At 39.6% G+C, this 26,938-nt stretch overlaps 1 protein-coding gene across 2 annotated transcripts in view; it reads right to left on the minus strand.

Annotated features, from left to right (window-relative positions):
• Positions 1-8,440: 8,440 nt before the first annotated feature.
• NEDD9 (neural precursor cell expressed, developmentally down-regulated 9) overlaps positions 8,441-26,938 on the minus strand; it is a 43,864-nt gene continuing 25,366 nt past the window's right edge. For both annotated transcript variants that reach the window (XM_025206230.1, XM_006025430.3), the window contains 5 exons: positions 16,345-16,446; positions 14,293-14,394; positions 12,648-13,871; positions 12,193-12,282; positions 8,441-11,081 (listed from right to left, as the gene is read on the minus strand). In XM_025206230.1, coding sequence (XP_025062015.1) covers positions 10,572-11,081; positions 12,193-12,282; positions 12,648-13,871; positions 14,293-14,394; positions 16,345-16,446 — 2,028 coding nt within the window. In that variant the 3' untranslated portion in view covers positions 8,441-10,571. The remainder of the gene's footprint in view (positions 11,082-12,192; positions 12,283-12,647; positions 13,872-14,292; positions 14,395-16,344; positions 16,447-26,938) is intronic.

The raw sequence follows: 26,938 nt of genomic DNA on the forward strand, positions 1-26,938 counted from the left end.
TGAATTTTTGGTGTAAAAAACTCAAAGGCCACAACAGATCTTTTTGAAACTATGGTGTCCTATCTGGGTTTATCTTGTAAATTGTGTAGGTTCTTGTACACCTAACAGGGTGTTGCAACACCCTGGTTGAGAATCCCTGACTTAAACTGTATCAGCTTCTGTAAATGGTGGTACACAGAATACATGGTTGGGTCATGGGAAACATTGAATTGAATAACACCCTAACCAAATGTTGTTGCAGGGATGTGGGAATCTGATTTACTTTCCATTTCCCAGTCAACTTCCTTGATTTTCTACATCTGGTGAGATGGTATTCTATCCTCTGACAGTTTTTTTCTGTTAAGACTTTTTAAATTTAGGTAACTAATGAGTTACTGAAAAAAAACTGGCATCAAATTTAGTAGAGAGGTGCTGACTACAATTTGCTCCGTCTTCTCAGAGAATGAAAACTAATGTTTCAAACTCTCCTTGTTTGCAGGGAGATGTCTGCCACGTTGCTCATTCTGCTGAAGTCAACAGACCTGAAATGTTTCCAGTACTTTGCAATAGTTATGCCTACCCATGCAAAGAGGCTGTACGTTGCTAATAAATCAGAAATATCTAACTCATACCATTTTACAACCCCTATACACTCAAGTGTAGGCAAAGTGCCAGGCAATAGAGAATCAGATCCAGAGAGTTTACAGCTGTGAGCAGGAAGCTAGTAAAAAAATCTTAATTAGTGAAAAATGAAACAGCTGTGGTGGCTCTGTTTATTGAAGTTAATCTTCATCTTGAGTCCCTTCCCCCTCACCCCCTCCACATGCCCTTTTTGTTTGATTTAAAGAAATAGGAAGCGAGAAATAAGTTTATGCAATAGCATTCTGTATGGACTGGTGGAACACTCCTTTGAGGACCTGTCTTAATACTTCTGAGAAACCATGAATTGCATTCTGGTACAAAGCCAGATACTTCTTTTTTTCTTTTATCCTTGGAGGTGGGTGGGTGAGGGTCTCTGTGTGTGTAACAGAATGGAAAGTGGGCAATATTTGCAGACAGTAATATGCTGTGGCTATTCCTCCCCACCACACACACACAAGACACGAACACAAACACTCTTCCCTTGCCTGGAAGATTAGATTAGCATTAGTTTGTGAATGCATTCCATGACCATTGTGCTGGAAACATGGTTCTGGAAACTGAAGTTTTCTATTTACCACAGTAGAAGCCATAGACAGCAAAAGTGCAAGCTCCTTTTTTGCTGCCACACAAAAAGAACTTGGAGAGGAGGGACCCATCTGTAGGGTGAGAGTCTCAGATGAGCATTTGATAAGATGGGCCTGCTTGTCCAGGAAATTCACTTTAAATGTACACAAAAAGGGGCAGATATACTGGAACCCCAGATTGAAAAAAAAAAAAGGAGAGTAATATGGTTGTTTAGGTTTATGTCGAAGGCCTAATTTTTAGTGGTAGCTTGTATACTGCAGCATAGCGTAGTGCAGCAGTTGACAACATTTTCCAGTGGTCAACTGAAAAGACTGAGACTGGTTAAAGGTGCTAGGCCCTGGTGGCTGCTAGTACACCCACTTGTCCTTGCTGCCTAGCTGTGGTGTGGTACAGGGAAGCTTCCTGTTGCCTGGCTTACACATGGCACAGTATGAAACCCCCCAGTTGCTGAAGCCCCAGCTCCACAAGCCAGACTCAGTGGCTCTGCAGACCATAGGTTGCCAGGTCCTGGTATAGTGGTATTGGAGAAGATGGTAAATTTTGCCCAAGTAGTATTGTGTATATACTGCACTGCAGCATAGACATTTATATGTATAATATTGTTCCTCCAAATAATTGCATGTCTGGTGGGGGGCAGTCAGAAATGTTTACACATTTGTTTGCATATTCAGACTTCATGCTGCTATTTTTATATGTATTAAATGGTCCATGACTGTAGTGTCTGTGTGGCCTGGTATTTCAAGATGTGCTTTGTTGTGGTGACAACTAACTGCGCATGCAAAATTTTAACTTGTATAGCTAGGGAAGGCATTGAAAATTCAAGATCATTTTTCAATATCTGCTTTGGAAGGTTATTCCCCAGTATTGTGTATAGCAAAAAGAAATGCATGGGCAATTGCTGGTAATCATTTTGTAAATGTATCCATTCATTGCTTTAGATGCATCTAATTTTTAATTTGAAATTATCGTGCTCTTTCTGTGTGAGGAAATCATGACTAAAGGGGGAAGAGAGCTGTGGCATGAGCCTCTTAGAGTCATAAGTGTAATGGGATCTGGCTTTAGATGTCCAAAATTGGGAACCCCAAAACTGAGGTATCTGCAGTTAGAGATCACTTCTGATATTCAGTAAACCCAGCACAGGGTCAGGTGTATCATTGTGTGTCCTTGTTGATCTCTCCTTTTACATAAGGATGACTAACTTTGTTTTTTTTTCTTTAATGGTTGTGACTGAATGGCATGTAGTTTTCTAGTTAACTCTGCATTATAAACAAACAGTTCTCCATGCTCCTGTTTGAGGAAGAAAAACTTAGGCATTTATTTGGATAAACGTCAATTGGGTTATTTAAAAAAAAAAAGAAAGGAGGATAGGACTGTGTTGGTGTCAGCGTAGCAAACTCTACGAAACTGATTTACTGGTAAATTACCTTTGTAATGGTAGCAATTTCTAAACTAACTCCATTATTAAACAACTGAAAGGGTGGTCTAGTATTAGGTCCTGTTTGATGATATTGAAGCGTCTAAACATGGGAAAATCCAAATGATGGATGCATTTTCATTTCCATTTATCAAAGGTTATGTTGTCTTTGTGCGCAAAGAAAGCAAAGATATCTTCAACCCTACTGGAATGCAGGTTAATTATAACTTTTGGTACCTGGTTTAGATCAGTTTGTGCGATAAAAGTCTTTGTGTAGGCTGCACTTAGGAATTTTAACATCTTTCATACAGAAACAGTGTATCAGTGGATGAAAAGAAACTGCAAATCCTTCTCTTTCATGTTCATGATCACTCATCCTGGTGGCTTTTTCCATCTCCACATAGCTGGGGGCAGAACCATCGCTGAGTCACAGCTTGGGAGAACTGTTCTCCATTTTCAAGCATCAACAGTATGCATCTAAAACCTTTTCTTCAGGACAGTTTAAAATTCAGAGTTGTTTTTCTCCTCCCTTTCCACAGTGTTCTCCCTTCAAGCTTTTTAAATTTAGCCTTCATTTCATGGCATCCTGATTTGTCCCTCATGTATTATGCAAAGCAGCAGATATTTCTGGATCTTAACCATGTGTTTTCTCAATTGCAGGCAGATTGGCCAAAATGGTGGACAAGCCAATGAAGGCTAATCAGAGATCCAAGAATATCTGCATGGCCTCAGCCTCCTGAAACCTTGTGCTGAAGAGGGAGCACTATTGATTTCTCTTGTCATCTGGAAACAAACTTTAAAAAACAGCTCCCTCTGTGTGACCTCTATTTAAAGATATCTCTTAGCTATTAGGAGCTAACGTTGCAATGTGTATGTTTAGCTGGTAAGTTTGATTTTATATTTTGGTGTGCCACATCCTTAGGAAGCTACTTTTTGCAGAGGCAGCTGCTGTTTTGTGCAGCAAAGGAAACGGCATGTTACAGATGTGATGTGCTCTATGCTCCTATGATTACTACTACTTTTTTCTCATTCTCATTTCACTGTCTCCTTATAAATTGAACCATTTAAAGTGATATATTGCATATGTTTGCTTCTAGGGTGGAAAATATATTATGTCTCTTCATGTTCCATAATAACAAAAAACTAGCTTTGGTATGGAAATGGAAGTTGAGTCTGCTAACAGCTGTGGCATTTTTTTTCTTCTTTCTGGGAGGTTTTCCCAGGTGGAGGATTTAATCCCAGACAATGAGTCACAGAACTCACGGAGATGGGGGAGCCTAAAGGATGGATCAGTGGGCCTGAATAATTGATGAGGAGACATTTTCCATAATGTTTCCATAAATTTGAGAGTTTTTTCCCATAAAAGCATTTCTACCTTATTTTCTGTGGATTTCAATATTTCCCACTTTCATATGCTCATGAAAGTGTTATGTAACAGAACAGAAATATAAATTCATGAATTTTTAGAGCCTTCTTGCCTTACAGGAGATGGAGATCTTTATCACTCTCTTGGAAAGGGACTTAGTAGCTAGCACATAGTTTGAGTATTTTCTGTCAGACAGAATCTCTGGACTCAAAGATTTCTCCCCCACCTCCAATTTCTCTTTGCCTTCATTCTGGTAGTCTACGATCAGCTATGACCTGACTCTCTTACCTTTTTATAGAGCTCTCCTTTAGGGGACCATATCATTTTGTTGTTTGTCCTAAATGATCTGAATCATTCTGGCTGATGAGTTGAAACACAACAGCTGAAAAAAGGTCCAAATTGATGCTGTGAGGATAAATTTGCTAGAATAAAAGTACCATGACCCTATGGCTCAGAGTTCTTCACTTGGTTTCTAATGAATAGATCTCTGAGACATCACACTCAGGTATTTGGTCTGAAGGGAACATGTTTGCATTTCCAGTGCCATTCCTATGAGCTTCAACATGCCCAGAATAATCATGCATTGTTCATGGTGCCAGCTTCAGTCAAAAATTAGCTTCATATTAGTCATATGGAAAGCAATATCCTGAAGGCATTTTTTTTTTACTAACATCAGATGGATTGAAATTACCAGAGATGTCAGCTAATAAGTTTGGGGAGGCTGCACGGAAAGGCAAACTTCAAGGCATGTGGTTCTAAAAAGCGAGAAGCAGAGGGTGGTATGCTTATCATATGTCTATGATTCCAGGGTTGTGATTTCAACCTTCACTTCCACACAGATGTAAGTGAGTACCTGTCACTTGAGCTGGGAAGTCCAAGGTAGCTGGATGTGATGCAGGCCATAGCACTCTTGTGTGATGTTGACTAGAAACTGATGTGCTTTAACTATGGTAACCCAATGTACCATTTGGCTCAAATGGACCTTTGGCTTTTTGGTTTCTAGGAGAAGTGATGCTTCATATAAGTTTCAAAAAAATAAAACTTTTGAAGAGTCCAGTGCATATATTCCTAATGCTATGCTGCAGGCCATCAAAATATTAAATGACCAGGATACACCTTTCACTGTGAGGCACAAATACTTTGCTAGGACTGTGAGATGGCAGTTGTAATTCTTACTTGTTGTGGTTCTCAGTGGTCCCAAAAAGTTACGTTTGAGCCTCTTCCGTCAGGGAAGGTGTCTGTGACTTGAGTCCGTAGTGGCAGGATGAAGAGCCATTTTAGATGAAACAAAAATCCTCAGTGTTATGGGGGCAGCTTGCCTTGAGATGCCAGAGATGACATTTTCACTAAAATAATATTTAGTTGATCTAAGGTTCAAATGTGCACGACCACTTTTGAAGTTCCTTAAGCACTATGAAGTGATGGGAAATGAAGGGAAAACTTCACAGACCCTCTTCTGAGACTGGGTAACACAAAGTCTTACAATCTAAAAATCCCTGAAGTCTTACAATCTAAAAGTAGCCTAAGATAGAACATAAAGACATTGTAACAGTGTAATGGGAGCAGGAAGTAGATAAATTAAAAATGCACAGTAAGTGAATCTTACCAGCTCTAGCATTTAAAACACTGAGACAGGTAAGTTAGGTTGAGGCCATGTCTGGCCATATAAATCAATGGGGTGGTGAAAGCTCAGCAAAAAGTGGGATTTGGAGCGGGACATCAAGGGATGCTTAGCTTATAGGAAAAGGTATGTTGTTCCAAGCATAGGAAACAATGAAGTGAAAACATGGAGATGGAATGGGGCGGAAATAAACGGGTACCAAGGTATGAAGAATGGACACTGTGCATGTAGGGGAGAGAAGAGGTGTAGGAGAGAGGTGGGAATTCTGTGCAGAAATAGTGTGTGGTATAGAAAGGAAAAATATTTTAGTTGCTGAATGCTTGACAAAATGAAGAGATGAGAGCATGAGGGGGAGGTTACAGTATTCTAGGCAGGACCATAACATGAAACTGTGCTTATTTGGGAGTGGGAATAAAGTATTTACAGAGATATGGCTAGTGTATGTTTATGGGTTTGCATTTTTGCCAGATTTCTTTATATGAAAATACAGACTTTAAAAAGTTTTATCTTCTGTGGGTGTTTTACACTTTGTTAGACTGAGGATGCCCTGTGAAATCTTCAGCCTGGGCAGCAGTCATCTCCAGTGAGGATGCAGTTCAGCTTCTTAGCCCATTGACTCCTCTGTACCTCTGCCACAATTGCCAGCAAGCAGGTTAATAAAAGGCACAACAACGTGCAAGTGCTGAAAAATCATAGACCCCCACAACCTGGGAAAGGAGCCAGTCAAGAAGGTAAGATGGAGGTGAGGGAATATATTGGGTATGCTTAAACACTTCATACCACTTGTACCTAAATTCCCAGTGCTACTGGTATGCCTCATTTTAAATGCAAGTTTTAAAGTATATTGCTGGAACTGGTGACATCTCTGCAACCAGAACAAACTTTTTAAAAGAGTGTTCTTTGTACCTCAACAGGAGTTTTACCCTGTTGGCAATGAGCATTGAATATTTTTACTAAATAATGTTTTTACAGTCTCTGAGGTAAAGAACTAGGTAAGCAAACCATTTTTTTTACTGTGAGGGGGGCATCTATCTATTACAAATCAGAAGATTGCTTCACATTGGTCACCACATTGTTGTTCAAGGGCAACAGGTGAATCAGCTGCTGACTCAACACATATGGCCTCTGAGGGAAGGAAAAAACTCTTGTTTTCTTTTGGAATTACTTCAGTTATTTGGTTCCCTTGTTTATTAGGTTTACTTTTTGAAGCAGTGTACAGTGGAATCCTAGTACAGAGATCACTTTAGGTAACTCTTGTGTTGACTGTGGTATTGGAATGACCATTGGTTTCAGATTCATCAAATGTGGAAGTTATGATGTCAAATGCACGTCGAAACAATCTCTTCATCTTGCAAGGACTGAATAAACAGTATAAGAAGCAAGGTTTTTTTGGTATTATATTTTTTATTCGACCAACTATCTAGACCAGTGGTTCTAAATTTTGTTAGACTCCAGGCACCTCTCAGAAAATGCCACTCTTAGCCTTTGCTCATTTTCTGACTACAGAAAAATAATAGAGCAATTCTTCTGTTGCAAAGAACTCAGGACCACAACAGGTCAGAACGTTTTTGACACTATGGATTCCCCTTTGAAAACTCTGAGTTTATCTTGTGAATCATATGTATGTGTTTGCATACTGAATGGTGCTAATACTGAGTGGCACACTGTAGCATGCTTAAAAGGATCTCATGGCATGCTACTGAACGCTGATTGAGAATCAATAATCTAGAGAGCTGTTAGACAAGCTTTCAGGCATTAAATATCCTTCCTTTGGTCCATCTCATTATCAAAATGTTAAGCTGAAGTGTTTCAAGTTGGGACTTCCTTTACTGCCAGCCTAGCTCTCAGGGAGGTACAGAATCTCTTTCCATGTTTGGAATACCAAAGATGTTGCTTCTGCTCTTGGCCTCACAAGTCAGGGACACTTGATTGGTGTCCATGTGCGGTGCAAACACAGCAGCAACAGGGAATAACTTTTGATCCTTAAAATCATGTGGCCACATTGGCTGGAATCCTGATTCTCACGATAGATGTGCCAGACTTGAACTACAGTAGAACATCTAGGATTCCCTGAGCAATAGGGTGGGGTACAGATCGTGTCAAGTGACTCCTCAGCCTGCTATATGCCATGAAGCATAGATGGAACAATACAAGTTGGGATGGAGGAAGAAGTAGAATTGGGCACAGATGGGAATGAGTCCTGTCACTGTACCAAGAGAAACACTGACAGGGTAGAATAAATTTGAAAAGCTATCCTCCTGGTCACCCACGGTAATCTTGTGCTTGTACCATAGAACTCATTATACACTGGTGTGTTCAATGGGTGGATGCAATGAGGTTTCATAGGTGAGATAAAGATGTGGCCAAATCAGTCTGTAAATACTATGCATCCATCATTCACAAACCCTGCAAGGAGTTGAGAGAGAAGTGTAGCAGTATGCAGCTGTTTTTAGATGTAATGAGTTGCACTCCAATTGCATGGCTGCCCCAACTACTTTCTCTGGCCTGGTAGAGGATTCTGTAGCTGCTCTGTCACTACTTTGCATATACATACAAACACAGTCTACTTGGGTTTTGACTGGGTGATCTTAAATTTCAGCCTACAAGCAGCAGTTGCTGGAGATCAAGTTTTCCTAAACTCTTTCCAATTATGTTTCCTCTTCCTTAGTAGCAGCTTGCTTAACTGCTGCTAAGCCAACCTCTTAAGTGGGCCAAGGAATGCAATATAGAAAGTGAACACTGTATCACTTCAATACTGCTGCAGCAGGTGTAACAGGAACATCTGCTTCTACACTGCACAGGTGGCTGTGAAGAAGGAATAGAATCATATAGAACATAACAATGTTTTGTTTTGTTTTTTAAAAAAGCTGTGTACTTTAATGATTTTAAAAATACTCTCTACAAGATAACAGGTAAACAATAATATAGGTTTGCCATAAAGATTCTCCCTTTACAACGCTCAATATTATCAACATGTCTAAACTCTCAAATGTTTTTCATCTTCTAAAAATACACTATGAAAAAATGAACAAGCAGAATCTGGAAAAATCCCAAATGCCACAAGTACAAAAATGGTTTAAGTGAATTCTGTCTTTTGTGGGGAGAGGGTGTAATTCTCTTTTGTTCGCAACAAGATAAGTACACCCTTCTGCTCTTGTCAAACTGAGATCATTAAATATACCAGATGCAAATCTTGGGGGTGATTCTGTGTCTGTTGAAAGTTACTCTGATTTGTAAATAGTCTTGATGGGACCAGGCTGGAGCTGTCTGGCAGTCACATTACTTCAACTTCCAGTGACAAGAAATTATCGTTCTGAAACTATATATTAAAGCATCATTTACTTTGCTGGTTAAACAATATTGTTATCCAAGTTAAACAAATATGCTGTAGTGAGGCACATATTGGAAAATGTTTTTAGACTTAGGCTGGATCAAAAGTACTAAGCATACTATTATGATGAAAGACTTTATGTAAGTGCCTTCTGACTAAGTATTATATATATAGCACAATGTTGTATTTATCAGCAGTCAGCTATCTTATACAAACACTTTGATTACCAGATACTCAAGTCTATGTTGAATTACCCCAAACACATATGGATGGCAAATATTTCAGCTTTAAATCACAAGTATAATGAGCATCACCTGGACTTCATTCTCTTGAGCCCAGTCACCACTACTCCATAGCTTGGGTTGGTGGTGTAATGGGATCTGTAGGCAGTCAAGATCTATGTCTGCAACTAATGGAATTACCCCCATTTTAAAAAGTGTTGCTTTGGCAGCTGCGTAGCCCAAGAAACCCCATGCAGTGCCCTTGAGCCAACAGCTATAGAGGAAAATTTGGAAAAAGTCCAACAACAAAAAAGTGAAGCTCAGAACTGCAATAAATGCAAATAGTTCACAAGACTAGGTCATAGAAAAATAAGTGCTATTCTCTCCACTAAAATAATGTTTGCTTTGATCAGATATTTCCAAATCTGATTATGACAAATTAAGTTTTTATCTTTTTTTACCTAATTAATTATAATTCCATACAATTTAATTTAATCCCTCTGCAAGGGATTAAATGAGATGCTGAGAATCCTCAACCACCATGGGCATCAGCCGGAGTTGGGGTTGCTCAGCAATTCTCCGGATAAGTTGCTAGGTCTGCAGAATTTAAGTCTGTAAAGTTTGATAGCTACAATTCTTTTCAGATGCAAGTGTGTGGGGGAGGGGGGGGTAAATATACTTGTACTTATATTGTTGGAAATACTTCCAGGTTTAGAAAATATCTTGTGGTATTCAGCAATTACTTTTAAAATTGTATACTATTTTTCTCCATATGAGAAAAGGGTCATGCTGGATACGAATGATTTCCTCCTGATTGCTTTGAACCTTAATTTATTTCTTCTTACATAAATCTGATTCATAATGTTCAAAATGACTGTCTCTTTTAGGCAAACTAATTGAGAGAACAGGTTAATTTTTGCAAAGTAAATCCAAACCAAGTCAGTTTTAGGAAGGGATTGGAATGCCATTAGAATGATTACATCTGCTTCATGAATTGCTACAAGTAAATTTGACATCTATACTTGCTATAGTTGACATCATCACGTGCTATACTTATGAGGGAAGCGTACGTTATGCCTCCCGAAAAGGGGGGGCAAAATCCAGTTATGGATGTACTAAAAACTAGGTGGTATATACAACAATATGCACCACTTACCTGATGCATACGTTTAAGGTGCTTGCTTACAGGTGTCTTACCATATATGCATGGTACACACATCTATATGTATATTAAAAATGTAATAAGGAAACAGATATATCCCTGAATGTCTTTACATTTTCTAATCCATAAAAAATGTATTTAAAATATTTAATGTAAAATATCTACAAAAATGATTACATTTACAAAAAAAAATAGAATATATCTCCAGTTTTTTTAGCTTTGATTTTCATTGATTGGATTCCACGTTGTTTCATAATGATGCCATCTGTACCAAGGAGCGTTTAAACAGCTGTGCATGATGAGACAGTTCTGTTACTCGGTCCACCATCTCTTGTAGGGCTGCTGTATTGGGATAATGTAAGGCAGCCATCTTGGTTGCCATAACAACACTCTTTAGTAGTTCACACAGCTGGTTGCTGGAGTTCATCACTTTGCTGCGTATCTCCTGAGTAGTCACCTGCCTTGTGAGCGTATCCCCAATAAAGATCAGTTTGTGAGCACTTAAAATGACAAATTTACTGTGAGCAACAAAGATCCTTGGTGGCTGAGTTGTACTGATGCAGTTAAAAAAAGCATCAATGGCATTCAGGAGAGAAATAAAATGAGTCTCACACTGGTCAGAATAAAAAAAGAGCAGCTGCCTATCTTGAGAGGCAGCAGTGCTGTTTGCAGCTGCGAGATCCAGAGGTGGCTTCCATTTTGAGATGTCGTTTTCCACAGGCTTTGTGATTTCCTGCTCCAGTCGTTGGAACTGGTTGATCTGCACGGCAAGCAGAGAACCATCAACAGAGTATATTGTTTCAGTAAACAAATTTATCCCAGCATTGCTATAATGTAAAGGCAACTTCACATGACTTCTTAAAATTGAACTTCCTCTAAGGTAGATGAAAACTAATTTTTTTAATGCTTTTGGCATAATGAGGGATTTGCTTGGCACTGATGTGTTCCTTAGCAGTAACTTAGGGAGCAGACTTTATATCCCATTCCGTTTCCTCTGTATGTCATGTGTGATAGAAAAGTGGCTGTATACATTTTTAACCATTTTAACATACTGGGATATTTTTATATTCTGTATAATCAGCCACATTAGTTATCTTGAGCCTAATTGCCTAGAATTAATGTAGGCTGGCTGTATCTAAAAATCTCATGATTTTAAAGTCTGGTATTTGGGAAATTGCAGGGTCATGTGTGTGGAGTAGTCTTGCTTACTAAATTTGTTAAATATACAATTTCCCTTACTATAAAATGGAAACAACAGGCTGACTTACTGTTATAAGAACTTAAAATGTAAGCTTTCTGACTTTTTAGTGTTTTAAATGTATACTTCTAACCTTATACTGGTATTTAGCTTAGTTCTGTGAGCATATTTATACAGTGGGTGTGCATACTACGTACTTGTATTCAGTGTACCTGAGAATCAGGAGACTTGGGGCTCCTATACATGTGCAGGGAGGCTGCTCTCAGCAGACTCCAGCATCATGTGCATCAGGATCCCCACACTCAAAAATGACGCTGGGGTGCTTTGAACTTAAGTTCGTTCAACAAGCTTTAGTTCAAAATGCCCCGCCAACCATTTTTCAGTACGGGGATGCTGATGCACATAATGCTTTGGGCGCTTTTAATAGTTTAAATACTTCTGCTTTCTTTGGCATGGTGTATAGCTAATTGAAATGGGCAAGAAGCTGGGAATCTTTATGGCATAATAGCCATGTCTAACTTGGAGTGCAAGAGTAGATAGCCTTGCTTTGTTCATTGCTACACTGGCATTAAATAACTGACCAAAAAGGTTGTTCTGTTGTATCTGACCAACTTGTATGCAAAATGGATTGCATGCTGCACTTCAAATCTGATCATTGTCTGCTTGACCATACCTGATGATGCTCCAGCTGCATTTTGTTCTGCTTGATGATATTTTCTTTTTCCAAGAGCTCTTTTTGTTGTCTTTCAAACTCTTCTTTGCCCTGTTTTGCACAATATAAAAAGTAGACATTGTGTCAAATCTAACAGTTCCTTAGAATTAAGTCTAAATAACAGCATTCTTCCTTTTATTGCCCAATTAGCTAATATCCTACCCATAAGAATAGGAAAAGCAAAGGATAATGTTGTGTTGGTGATATGGCAACTGCCATTATACTCAGTATTTCTAGTTTTAAATTACTCTCCAAAATTCCATATTGAAAGTGTAATTTAACATCAATGAATTTATTTTCAAGATTGCATGAATCTGACAGACTAGTTTCAATCTGGCCATGAATGGCTTTTGAGAAATGAGCATGCAACAAATCTTAATTTGCGTTAAGCAGAACAATGTGTGTAGTTCACTTACCTGCAAGTGCACATAATCGTAATCATCCATCCAGCTTTTCTCAGAGCCCTCATTGCTGGTAATGTGGGGGTGCTGGTCTTTGCTCAGCTGTGCAGGCAAAGAACTGCAGTGGTTCTGAGTTTTTTCTCCGTGATGCAACAGTTGAGTCTGGGGGCAGTTATACACATAGTCAGTTGTGTTCATAATGTGCTCCGATACATTCTTGAAATGGGAGCTGTCTGATACCTGTTTGAATAGCATCTCTGCATTGACACTGATGGTGGTGGTCAATTGTTTGGCATCATCTGGGACTGTCCTTGCCACCATAACAAATCGGTCTAGATCATCACATTTGCTCTGGGGTTTGTTGACAGCTAGGACATTCAAGGACCAGCTACAGCTGTTGAGGTCATGGCTGGTCTGGGTTAAGATCTGATGAGAATCCTCCAGCCTTTGAAGCTCCCTTCTCATTTTATTATAGAGACTGCACTCAGAGAGACAGGAAGCATTGGCTGTTGATCCTTTTGCAAACTGAAGGTACTCCACCAGTGAATGCTCCACCTTCTCCACAGTGCTGTGTATTTCATTAATGTGTTTTTCCATGTACCCATAAGATCTCCAGTCCATGTTAACGAAGGCCATAAGGTTATAGACAGCAGTCTCCACTGTCTGCTGAAGCCAGTAAAGTCTCTCTATTGCTGTGTCTGGATCCAGTATTAGTCTTTTGTCCAAACAAGGTGAAGCTGAAGACTCCTTTGAAGTTGTGGAAGATGTGGACATGTTACTTCTGGTGCTTCCTGTACTGGAGAAAGACAGTCTCTTTATCCCATCTGTCAGATCTTGCAATCCTTTAGTGTCTTGTAGGGTTTGTGGTGGCACATCATACACGCCTTCCCTTCCTTCTGGATTGAGACTTTCATTAAGTCTTGCCTGTTGCCCAGGAAATGGAACTCCACGAGGGGTGTCATATACATCCTTCTGAGGAGCGAGCTGCTGTCCAAGAAATTGGTTTTGATGGCTAACTGGAATGTCATATACACTCTGCTTGCGTGACATTAACTCAGCTGGTAGAGGGAAGTCAGAGGTAAATTTCTTATTAAGTTCTTTCCCTGCTGCTTTGGTGGTAGGAGGGATATCATATACTCCTTCTGGTTTTGCATTACAGTTCCCAGCCAGAGGGTAGGCCTGTGAGTTATCACTCAGCCCAGCATCATCTCTGCAGGCAGATGGGGGAATAGCATAGATCTGAAATGCACAAAGCGTACACTGAGTCACATCAGAGACTCCCTCAATGCAATAAACATTAAATTAAAATTCTGGGGTGAGGTGTCTGCCATGAGTATATTTTAGACTTTCATCCTGGATTTGATGTCAGTTTTACTACTAACTGATCATCGTTTGGATACTCTCAAAAGCAGTCAAATCACAGAGCTGGTGTTTTGTTGTAAATATAGTTTTTAGCTCTAATTATACAGTTGCTCCACATCAGCTTAGTAATCAAGTTACACAGTTCAATTTTATTGGTAAACATGTAAAAAGCCTGATGAAATGTTTAAAGTGCTAAAATTCAAACACCCTTCTCTAGCAGTGCTATGCACAGTCTGTGTTTAAACATGTGTAATTGGACAAGAAAAGACATGATCTGCTGAAAAAGCATCCCACTTACCGCTTTTGCAGGTGGGATATCATAGACTCCTTGAGTTTTTGCATCTCCCATCAGGACCGGGTGTGCAGACCCCTTAACAGAAGCAGGGGGAATGTCATATATCTGAGAAGAGAATAACACTGTTATAAGAAATAAACTTTCTCCTAGTGCTATGACTTTGGATGAATTCTTTCTACTTCCCTTTAGTTATTTTTAAACAGAAACAAGATAAGCAGGACTTCAGATTTTGCTTAAAGGGAGGTTTGCTGGATTTGCTTTATACTCTGCATGCCAAAAAATGAAAATGCTTATAATTGGTCCCCTTTGTGGAGCTGTGAGCAGGAGAAATGAGCCATCTTAATTGTATACTCAAGCTCTGGCCAGAAAGTGAAATCAAGATCTGCATACAGGGTCCTTTTCATCCCCTTCTTATTTAAAGATGCAGAGGAGAGACATAACAGACCTCTGCTGCGGTGAAGGCAAAAGATATTGCCACAATATTTGAAGCTTCAATCAAGAAAAATTGAGGGGGGAAGGAGAGGGAAGAATGCTTTTTGTGGTTTTATTGTCAGTTGTTGTCCACAACCTTTGGGTGCCTATAGATGCGCTTCGGGGGAGGGAGTGCATTTTAATTGGAGCGGTTCCCAGAGAGCCACTCTAATTAAAATGCCTCACCATCACGAGTTAAGTGTTCTGCATTTCAAAATGGCCATGGGGGCGCTGTAACCAAATCTCATTCTATGAGTTTTAGTTAAAGTACCCCCCACATCCACTTTGAAATGTGGAATGCTTAATACACATGAAAGTGAGGCATGTTAAAGCATTCTAATTAAAAAGCTTCAGCAGACTTGATTAATCGAGTCTGCTCTGAAGCATTTCAAGTAGGATGTATTGGAGCACATCTATAAGGACTCTCTGAGACTTGAGGCTGACCTTATCAACATTACAAACCTGTCTTTCCCCTGTGATATGGGACATCTAATGGAGTGAAGCTTGCAGGGCCCAGACCTTTCAGGTGGATAACAGGAGGGGAGTGGGGTGTGCTGCCTCCCTCCCTACACAGACATTTTCAGCAATTTATTGTAGACCCAGAGCAGGCAGCAGAGTAGGGGGCAGGGGAAGGAAGATGAGATTCTATTCAGGCCCCAGCTCTTCTCTGTCCCTCCTCCCTGAAGAGCAAACAGGGTTTTTTAGGAACAGAGGGACCCAAAGAACCAACAGGCTTTTGCATGTGTGCGCATGTGTATGGAGGGGGGATAAAGAAGCAGTGAGTATACTGGCCCACGCTACATTGTATGCAGAATGGGAGGAACAAGTGAAGGTGGGTCAAGTTCTGAGTGACTGGGCTGTCTGAGTCCAAAATGTTCCATTCCCTCTGGCATTTGCTTCAGCAAAAGGGGAGCAGAGCTCAGGGCTGTTGCAGAAACAGTAATGAAGTATTTTGCAGATGTACAGTCAGCCATGATTAATCTTCTTAGGACAAGGTGGTGTTGCTTTTCTTGTATTTGGGGAGGGGTAGCAGTGGCTTGGTCTGAATGAAGTAATATTTCCAAAGAGCACCTAGTCAGGAACCTCTTCTTCATTATCAGCATGTTCTACTTGTGTTCTGAAAAAGCCAGGGCTGGGCTGTCACCCCAGTTTCTCAAGGGGTTAAGCTCTTTGGCATTTGGCTTGAAGGTTGAGGGGTGTGCCAAGGATAACCATTAAGGCAGTGGTTCTTAACTTTTTTTAGACTCAAGAATTGAGCAGCACCCCAGATCTTCCTTGGATCTAGGAAAGGCTTCTGCAGAGCTACGGCCAGTAGTACGGTACAGGTCTCCAGACCTGAGGAAGAATGCCTTGTATTCAAAAGCTTGGCTACCTTTATCCCAACCATTATGGCTACAACATCACTGTAATGCTACTTCAATATTAAATGCATTTTTCAAGTACTCTTGTACACTGTTAAATGTAAAATGTCACCTCATCTAATTTAAACTTATTTTTACTTTGGAATGAAGTAACCTATTCTGAAATTGAACTGCAAGACTACTGATAAGTCTACAGGGTACAGTGTTTTTTTTTTATACTTACACCTTGGAGAGGATGGACTGGAGGGATGTCATAGATATCCTTCTGGTTATTGGAAGGGAACTCATAAACATAGCCTTGTCCTGACCTAATGGGAGTTACTACCTGTGGGTTAAAAGAGGAGAAGAAAAAAACGTAAGTAAGTGAGGCTCTTAGCATGTTCTGTTGGTAATTGGCTGGGCTCTCTCTACAAACATTCCAATGTTATTAACTTCTATGCTTTATATGGTAACTGTATTAATGAAAGTCCATACATACTGTTGATAGCATTTCAAAACTATACTTAATAGGTGCAGTCAAACATTTTTTCTTTCTTGAGCAGCTGCACCATTGGTATAAAATGTCCCTGCATTCTTTACTTACCAAGGTCCCAATCTTACAAAGTGTTCAGCATGTTCAAGCCCTAGTGACATAGATAAGAGTTCAGAGTTCTCAGTTCTTTGCTGGAATAACCTTTAAGTTCTCTGAACCTTTATCTCATGAAAATATTTCCAGTTGACTTCAGCCATTCTACTTATGTAAGCACTGCAGGATCAAGTTCTAAATGATACAGCATTTGTCACTTTGAAGTTTCTTTAAATAGGAGCTGATATGTATTTAAACCTACTAAAAAGAACATTCAGTGTTAGAACTAAGTTTGATTAATTTGTGTAGCCACTAACAGACTAAAAATGTAAGCTGTTCTTTAACATCAAAAAGAGTTGCTGAAAAGCTTAGCATTTTAATTTTTTACATTTTATAAACCATAAAAGTCCTCCATAAATTGAAATTACATTTGGTTAAAAATAAATACATCACATCTGGGACAACCATCCATGTGGCAGAATTACAGTACAGTGTGGTTTAAAAGAACCCCTGTTACATAAGCCCCCTGAAAAAACAGGGTTTATAGTGGAAATACTGATGTTCTATCTCCATTCTTCCAGTATTATTTACATCCAGTTAGAGAATTATATACTGTAAGCCAAAGACACAAAATGACAAGCGTGGTAGGACTGGACATGGGCTAGTTTCGCATTCAGCTGAGTAGTATTCTGAGCAAGAGTTGTTCAACTTGCTTTGGAAATGCACACAGTATACAAATCAGAGGCCCTGAGCACAAGGAGCAGGCAAGATCCCCTGGCATTTTTTGCATTAATAAATCCTGGTGTTCTGGCTATATTCCACTGTGATTTATGCCTAAGTGAGACCTGATGGCCTAAGTCCCTAAAGTTTATCCTCTACATAGCTACAGTCTCCCTGCAATTTCAGTGGAATGAGCTTATTCTTCTAAATGTTGTGCAGCGGTTATTTCTGCATCATTAAACATCTGCTCCACAGACGGGTCTGATGCCATTCCTGACTTCAGGGCCAGGTACAGACATTACACTTTTATAAGTGATTAGAAACTGGTCTATACCCGTAACAGAAGTTCAGCACACACAGACTTGTTTAAAAACGGCAGAACCCGGTCTAAGATTTGTGCCCCCAAGGGTGAATATGTTCTGTTTGCAACTGATCTAAACCAGTGTTTCTCAACCTGTAGGTCGCGACCCACTTTTGGGTCACAAGAATATATGAAAGGGTCATGAACAAACTTTAAAAATGGATTTTCCTTTAAAGGAGAAACTGGGGCTTGGGGGTGGGGGCTAGTGGGTCAGGAGTGAGGGGCACTGGGTTGGGACTGGTCATCAATGTTTAAAAATGGGTCCTGGTACAAAACAGTTGAGAACCACTGATCTAAATTATGCTGATTACAGAAAACCATGTAACTTAGATTGACTCTGCCTCAGGCTTTGGAACCTCTGTACCTAGCCCAGAGGACAGGCCAGATTCAGTGAGGTTCTGATCACTTAAACCGGTTTATGTGTAATGTCTGTCCCTAGCCAAAATCTACAGAGTTTAGTACAGGTGGATTGCTCTTACAGCAATAGAAGTCTCTATAAAAGGAGACCAAAGACAGGGCAGGGTGGTATCTTATAGACTAATTCATTCAGAGAGACATGGGGGATGACAGTAGCAGCATGGTTGCATCCTCCGCTCTGGCTGTGTGCCTCGTGTGCAGTGAGCTCCCTGCAGTCACCAACATAACAGTGCAGTTCCTGTCCTGTATGGGATTCCAAGTGTGCCACTAGTCAGACCATTTCTTGCTGACAGGAACTAATTATTGGATTAATTTGATACAAATGAAATGACTCTCATGTGACACTGTTAGTTTTACCTGGCAATTCTGAACACCACGCACGGAACAGAAACACATTGGGATAGAAAGGTCTTTTAAGCATGCTTGCTTAGCTATATCCTTTGGGAGGTTCTAAATTTCAGTGACTATCTTGCTTCACTAACAAGTGCCTGGTGTTTTACCAGTGATCCTTGAAGAGAACAGACGCAACAAATTAGGAACCAAAATCTGGTCTCTGAGTAGCTATCATCATTTTTCTTTCCTCAAAGAGCAGGAAAAACAAACCCTTTGGTCTTGAGCTGCTTACTAAACTACAGGAAAAATACTTGACTATAGAAGTGAAGAAATGCGCTGCTCTGGAGCTCAGCCCAACATACCAAAGTAGCCCTGGGAGACAGGAAGAGGAGGATTGCTGAACTGCTGCAACCCAATTTAAATTCTCAGCTCTACACAGCACTGCATTGTGTCACACAGAAATATCTGATAGTTCTATTGGATGATGGGGAAAAAGGGGTGGATGGAAGGAGTACTAAGGCTAGTATTTTCACAGATGCCTAGTGATTTTGGATACTCAGCTTAGAATACTTAAATTAACCTCTTTTTCCTTAAGCAGATACTCAGAACTTGGAGAAAACCAAGCACCTTTCTGATGTATCAACCTGGACACTCCAAAGCAGTGTCTACTCACCCAAAATATCAAGACACCTCAAAATATCTTGGCATAATTGATTAGCTTTTGCTTTATCTTGTTTAACAACCAGAAAAACCCTTTGTAATATAATTTCAAAGAAGGAGTTCAGTAAGCCACGGAATGCCAGTTGGACAAAAACCTTCCCTCGTAGAGCTAATTTCTTGTGTGGGGGTAGGTGCCTTTTCTGGTGCTTAGAACTTTATGTTCTGACAGATGTGAACTCAGGCTGTGTTGTTCTTCTTGTTGTTTTGTTTTTGTTTCTCCCTCTCTCTCTTTTAAAAAAATGCCTGTGGTCAGCTGGGTTTGAAAAATCCTGTTTTTCAAACCAGCAATTTTCCTTGTTTACGAATTTAAAGAAACAGATCGCATACCCACAAACTATATTCTCTAACAACTGCAACCACTTAATCGGTGCAGAACAACTCGCAGGGACCAGGACAAGCTGTGGTGAAATGTGTAGTAAGCGTACATCAAACTCATAGTATTCAAAACAAAAGCAACCGCATTGAATGTTCTGTGCTTGCTGAGGGCCAATAGTAATTATTTGGGCCCTTTCCCTGCCAATTGTGTGTTCTGTACCAAGAAAAAGAGCTGAATAATGCATATACTTTTTAAAGCATCCAGTCTGTGGTTCTTTAAATCCCTTTTCCTTACATGAGGGGGGAAAAAAACCCCCTTCCATGCTTTTTCCAGGGAATACTCAGTATTAAAAGGGAAGAAGGAGAACACTAAAGAATGTTCCTAAAATGTGCATAAAAGAATTCTTATGACAACTGCAGATGGACCAAACAGGCCAAATTTCATTCTCAGTTCTGCTAATGTAAAGCTGGAGTAACTATTTGGCTTTACACCTGTGCAGTTTAGATTAGGATTTGGTTCATCATCTTTAATAACAATACTTAGGAATATTATTTTTCATTTGATCTCAGAATGCTTGATTAATGGTGGGTAAATATCTCCTATTTCACCCACAGGAAACCCAAGGGCCAGCGTTGTTAAGGGAGATGCTCAAGTAGAACACAGGTGTCTTGACTTGTAGTCTAATAATCAGACTCCCAAATGGTGTTAAAATAGCAATTCAGGACATATGGTGGTGGATAGTGTTAAAATATCAATTCAGGACAGGTTGTTTTCTTTATTTTCACTCCTTTTGTATGGAGGGCTGTGAAGGGAAGAGATCCGGAGGCTTATTTTATTTCACAAGGAACATTTTTTTTAAACCATGTACTCTATTCTTGATTGGCACATGCAGCTCCCCTTGATGCAAATGGAAGTGCTGTGCATTCATTTTGGCCAGGATTAACCTGCTCTTGCTGTTAATCTCTTCCCTTAACTCTCAGGATCTAACCCTTTTTTTCTGTTGCAGACACCTGGAGTTTGCCATTGAGATGCCCTCACTGTTGAGGGAAGACTCCAAAGGAAGAACATGGTAATTGTGAGAGAGACTGGGAAAGAGGACTTAAGAAAGTAAGTAAATGGAAAAGCAAGAAAGCTGGCTCTGTTGTAAAACGAAATGTTGTAACTTGGTTTAAAACAAAAACGGTAATAGTTGAAATACTATCTTCCAGGCCCCTTGGAAAGTTACATAATAGCTACCTGGATTGCTTTTGTTTTTGCAATGAGAGGCATAAAAATCAAAGAATATGGAGCAATAGCAAGAGAGAGAGTTTAAAATGCAACTGCTTCCCCTCTACCTCTTTCTGGGCATCTACAAGGCAGTCTGACATGAACCTTCAGGAAAATTAAGATCAGAGAGTGATTGCTGCTCACTTTCTGATATGGTATCTGTTTTCACTTCATATAGACGGACAGAGACCAGCTGGAAATTGGTCCTTGGCTAATCTGATGGCAAAAGGTTGTGTTAGAAGCTGGTTTTACAAAAGAATTTGGAGACTGATAGAACCTTGCACTGTTAAGCTCTTTTGTTCATTACAAACAGAATGCAATGTTCTCTCCAAGTTTTCCTAGGACTGCAAAGTGGCATGACTTCAAATTACCATGGCCACATTGCGTGACAATTTGTTCTATAGCAACTAGTATTATATGTCTCAATAAATGAGCAAAGTACATTTTATGGAATGTATCCTTGATTTTTTTTTAATTGTATGTTTATTCATTTGCAATATATAATAAGCTGCAATAGCCTCCCAGCTGTTAGTGATTAGCCACTGAAGTTTTGTTTTACATATGCTTGATTACAAGGATGGTTTTTCTGAGTTATAATAGATGACAAACTCAGACACACAACACCATTTAGAAGCCATTGTAAGTGAATTTTTACCTCATCTAATTTACTAACCAAGGTTAACTAAGTGAAGATGGTCAAATTGTTTTAAGATGCTTAGCCCAGAGTATGTTCAGTGGAGAGACTGGTTGGTCAGTGGACACATGGACTGGGCTACCCCTAAGAGCATGAGATAGCCTAGTGTGTAAGAAGGCTGCTGTGTGTAGAAGCACTGTGCCTTTTCTGTGACAAAGACAACAATATTCTGGTTTTGGGGTTTTTTTCTTCTTCCATGGTAGAGGTGAGGGAGCGATGAACCAAAAATGCTTTTTCTCATGTGGAGTGAGAGATTTTACTCATTTTGTGGTAGTTAAGAGAGTGAGATTTTACAATTCAGAGCAGTAATGTAGTTCTGAAATAAGTTGGGGGGTGTTATTAGTTTTGAATTTTTTTTTTTAAATGAAGCTCCCACATGAATTTTCTCAAAAATACCCTTCAGACAATGAGATGTTAGAAGATAGGGAAATATGATATATGTTATTCCTGCCTAGACCTACTTGATATCCTGTTGCAGCATACATCCTCAAAAACTCCTGCATACCCGTTCCCACCTCTCTCTGGTTAGACAGCCATTCAGCAGATGCACTTAAACCTTATGCACTATGATTTTTCCTAGTGACATCACTTTGCAGTTTTTGAATTTAAAGTCCTGTTGTAAATCTTTGTAGGGCCTTAGGGTTTTGATTTGTAAGCTTTTTTTTTTTTAAAGAGTAAGGATTTGTCTTCCTATGTGGCTGAAAAGTGCCTAGCACAGTGGAACCTAATCATAACAGAGGCCTCTCTGATACCATAATCCAAATAATTAAAAGGGATGTTGGGTTTTTTGCCTTTTTGAGCTAGTACTGTATTAACAAGCTTGACACATGCTTCGGGTTGTGAGCCTGCAAATTTATAAAGCGGAAAATATGATACTTGCTTTAACTAACCAAGAGAAGAGTGAAGGAAGGAAATTGTGTCTTGACCTTTATTCAAACCAGGAAACACTGAAGATTCAGGTAGTTCTGTTAACTGCAAGTTGTAAAGTCTTGGCTGGCTAAGGAAACCTTTTTTCTTTAACTGGGCATCATGGCACGTTTCAGGTTTATTGAACTATTTTTCAACTATGAATATTTCTGTATTTAAAATTGATTTAGTTTAAGCTGTGAAGTTATTTATGTGACCAGCTTCTGATTGAGCCTAAATCAACTGAATGCTATTGACTAAAGTGGAGCAGCAGTCATCTATATCAGATGATGAGCTGGGCCAGATTCTTTGCACACTCTAGTTATTGTTGATGCTGTTCAGCTGTTTGCAATTCTGATGCACGCAGAGAGATGCAAAACTTTCCTGCAGGCATTGCAGAACAGGCATTAAAAGAGGAAAAGGATAAAGTGAATACTTCATTTTTACTGGAAAAAAGTTTTATGACCTGGTCCTTACAGGACCTGATTCTGCTTCCACCATTGTCTGCTGTAGGGACTTCAGCCAATGAAGTCAGACTCGCACTCATTTTAGCAGCAGCAAGGTTGGCTGGGGAAGGGGGCTGTTTCCTGGTCTTCGATAGAATTCAGTCCTGCCTATCGAACTGACAAGGAGAGTCAGAACAATATTTCTAAGTATCAAGGGTTTTTTTTCTAAGGGAGGAGAGTAATGACTGTAATGCATCATTGTACTAAGAATCCAGTATTTAATGTGTGTGGGTGGGGGTGAATTTCTTAGGAAAGGATACTTGTCTAAACTCTTTTCAACAGCTTTATTGTCCCCACCTCCGTGAAAGTTACTCATTTCAGATACTTGGTGACCTCATGCCTTGGCCAAAAAGGTTAAGGATCTGATGCAGCATAGTGCTTTGTGATACAGTAGTCAGACATTCTGGAGTGCCCAAAATGAATAAATTGTGGGGGAGTGGATCAGACAGGGGGAGCAGGGAGCCTATTGTACAATTCTTTGGGATCATTCTCTCCAGGGAAAATGCACTTTTGTGCTCAAAAGCAGTTCCTTTTGTTTGAGTTTCATTTGGAGCTGAAATTTTAGCTAATAATGCGAGTCAGTGCTAGTGTTATGATGACTGGTCCAAAATATTTTAAACCGGGCATTTTTAATACACACAGACTGCCTGGACTAAGGACGGACAAAATGTTGGTGATGATATAACAATCCCCTCTCAAAAAAGGGAGGCAAAGCCTTAGCTGGGAGCATGCATCTTCTGTGTTGTGAATTTTTATTTCTGGTTCAGAGAAACCAGAGATTTCTGTTGTATTTGCATTTCTGTTGGTTGAGGGGAACAGTTAAATCTCACCCAAACTCAGTGTTTGATTAATCTATTTGAACACTTAAGAAAACATTCTTAGTGTGTTTTAATAGCTGAACATTTACCTATAAGTTTGGGTTTTAAAAGGCAAAGCTTGATTCTGCAGTCAGATTTATGTGGGTAGACTGTCATGCCCAGTAGGAGTCCAAGAGTATGGACTAGACTGCATGATTGGGGTCTTTTTATGCTACCAGGAAGGGGAAGGGAGGAGTGTGTCTTGTGTTTTTATAAACAGGATTGATTTAACCCCCCCACCCCCCAGAAAAACCCTCTTCCTGCCTAGGGAGAGATTGGGAATAGTGTTGAGCTCATTTATTTACTCAGTCTAATAAAAACACAAGCTTTGTCTTAAAATATATCTTTATAGATCACATCAGTGACTAACTACTGCTTACTTTGACTTGTGGGTAAGGGTTTCTTCACTAAGTGGTTTTTGAAGAGACCACAAAGTCTAGATGAACTGCTAATAATTGGCCAGGCTTCATTTATAGGAATGCCTGTTGCACTGCTCATTTCATATGGAAAGTTACAGTAGGACACACACATGCATCAAAAGGTTGCATGCTGTATTTATTTAAGAACAGTCTGCATTAAATTGGAGGGACTCATTCTTTCAGCGCATTGTGTGAAATCGCCGATTGTTGAGGCTCATGTTTCAATGCCTGCTGCCTTCCGCAATTTTGCTGTATGTTTAACATTTTAACATTGAAGCAATATTTTGTTACAAAGGTTACAAATCCCCAAAGCTGAATTTGTGACATGAAAATGAGAGACACAGGGACTATAAGTTGCTTGGGTCTCTGAAATAAACCCCATCACAGGAAACTGTGGTATTTCAGACTGAGGGAAAATGAGGACATGTTTTTATGTCTTTTGAATGCAAATAGGTTTTGTAAGCAAACTACAAATAGTGCAAATGTTTTCTTTCCTTTGATGTGAAAATGTCTCTGGCATAACAAATGCTGCTTTTGCTTGGCTCAGAGTATAACCCCTCAAGAGTTATACGGAGAATGAAGCTAATAAGCAACCTAAAAGATCATGATAATGGAGAGGGAGAAAATTTCTTGAACAGCTGTCATGTGCTTGTTCATTTCTTCCCAAATAAGACAGTACTTGTTGCTTAATTGGGAGGAGGAATGTCAAAACATGGCTGAACTGGCTTGTTCTGCTGATGTCTGTGCCAAAGCTGTCAGGGTGGTGCTGGATGTGGGGCACTGTTTCTGCTTTTTCATAGACTCTACCAACAGCAATGGTTAGATAATAAGTACAAGACAATCGGGGAGTAGGCAAGGGCAAGGGCCTATTCCTGCATTCCTTGCTTATCCCCAACTCCACCAGTGGCAAGAGAAGTTTGAAAAGGTTGCGGGTTACAGCAGGGTGGAGTGGTGACTCTCTTTTTTGAAGGCTTGCCCACACTTGGAAATTTATCAGAATATCTATCCCTTAATGTTTATCTCAGTATAACTCCCTGTGCAGATGCTCTAAGTTTGGAAAAGGAACGTTGCTTTTCCAGTTCAGTGTTACCTGCTTTAGAAACTTTAGGAATGTTGAAATACCAGAGCATTTCCTGAAATGAACAGTTCTGAAAAAAATTCATTTAGAAAACGTTGAAGCATCTGGAGTTTAGTTGGCACTGGGCACATCTACACATTCATTAATTCGCCTTTGCTACTGTGCATTAAGTTTAGTACCTCTAATAAGAGGTACTAGATAAAGGCATAGTAGCAAAGGTGAACATTTATTTTTGTGACACTTAATGTGCAGTGGACTAATTCTACTGCACATTAGCACGTTTTTTCCCATGATGCATGAATGTGCAGTAGAACAGTTCACTGCCCATTAAGTCTTTGCATTTTCCTAAATCCTCATGGTGCCCTATGGGAGCTGTAATTTAGATCTAGATGCCTCCATTTTCCACAATGCAGTAGGGTATCCTCCCCACAACTGTGCTGCTGTGTTACATTTTGTGTCGACTTTCCTGACAGAGAATTTTGCTGAAATATATCAATTCCCACAGGAAAAAAGCTATTATTTGAAACCTCATTTTTTCCAGATGGCTATACTGGCTCTGGTTCTGAAGCTAGAACTAGCTTGGGTATCACTACATGGTTCTGCTTTACACTTAGTAAACTCCAACACAAAAGCTGGCACATTCATAATAACTACCTTGGGATATCTGCCCAATACTGCATGTAAGCATGTAAGCATACTCAGGGGGAACAAAAATTATGTTAAATTATAGACACGTTTTCTTTATTGATGTTTTTAGCCATTAATTTAGTGCTCAGAGCTATCACTAAACTGGGGAAATCAATGTGTACTGTACATGTAAAATAACACTTTGCAGTTTCATAGCACCATTCAGCTGAGGGATCTCAAAACAATTTGCATAGCAACAAATTTTAGCTTCACAACCTTGTATTTGTATTTCACAACTTGTATTGGCAGGTTGGCAGATAAAGTAACCAATACAAAGTAGTTACCTAAGACGACACGGTAGTCTCTGGCTGGGGACAAAACCCCCGTTTCCTGAATGCCAGACTTGTCAGTTAACTAGAAGGCCTCACCTTCCCCCTTGAGAGCAGGAAAACAGAATTAGGAGAGGAAAATATTCCTAAGAGAAGGGTTTTATTTTTTAATATTCTTTGGATACTGTTCACATTAACAGGCACAGTTATTGGATGTGAGGAACCACAAGAGGACCAGGAAATGTCATTGCCAGTGAAAGTTACTGTAAACCTTTGGTTTTCAATCTGTACTCCGTGGACCCCTGGGGGTCTGCAGACTATGTCTAAAGGGTCTGTGGAAGATGACTAGGATCAATTCAAATATGTGAATACCCACACTTAAAATCCAAAGGTGTCTACACCTCCATTTGAAATTTCTAAAGGGGTCTACAAATCATAAAAGGCTGAAAACCACTGCTTTAAGTCATCCATCATTATTTCAGGATATTTAAGATAATTTTTTTTAAAGGGATGCTTTTCATTTGATAAAAGAAGCTGACACCACTGTGTTCTAAATAATGTTGTATTCCAAAATCAGTGCCTCACCATAATTACCTGCTTTGTCATTCCTTTCTGACTTGCTTTGCCTTTTCCTGCTAACTAGGCACCTTACCTGAGCAAGTCTTTATCTGCTCGTGACATCTGTCTTTAATAGTAAATCTGC

Source organism: Alligator sinensis, unplaced genomic scaffold, assembly GCF_000455745.1.
Source record: "Alligator sinensis unplaced genomic scaffold, ASM45574v1 scaffold253_1, whole genome shotgun sequence".
Taxonomy (NCBI): domain Eukaryota; kingdom Metazoa; phylum Chordata; order Crocodylia; family Alligatoridae; genus Alligator; species Alligator sinensis.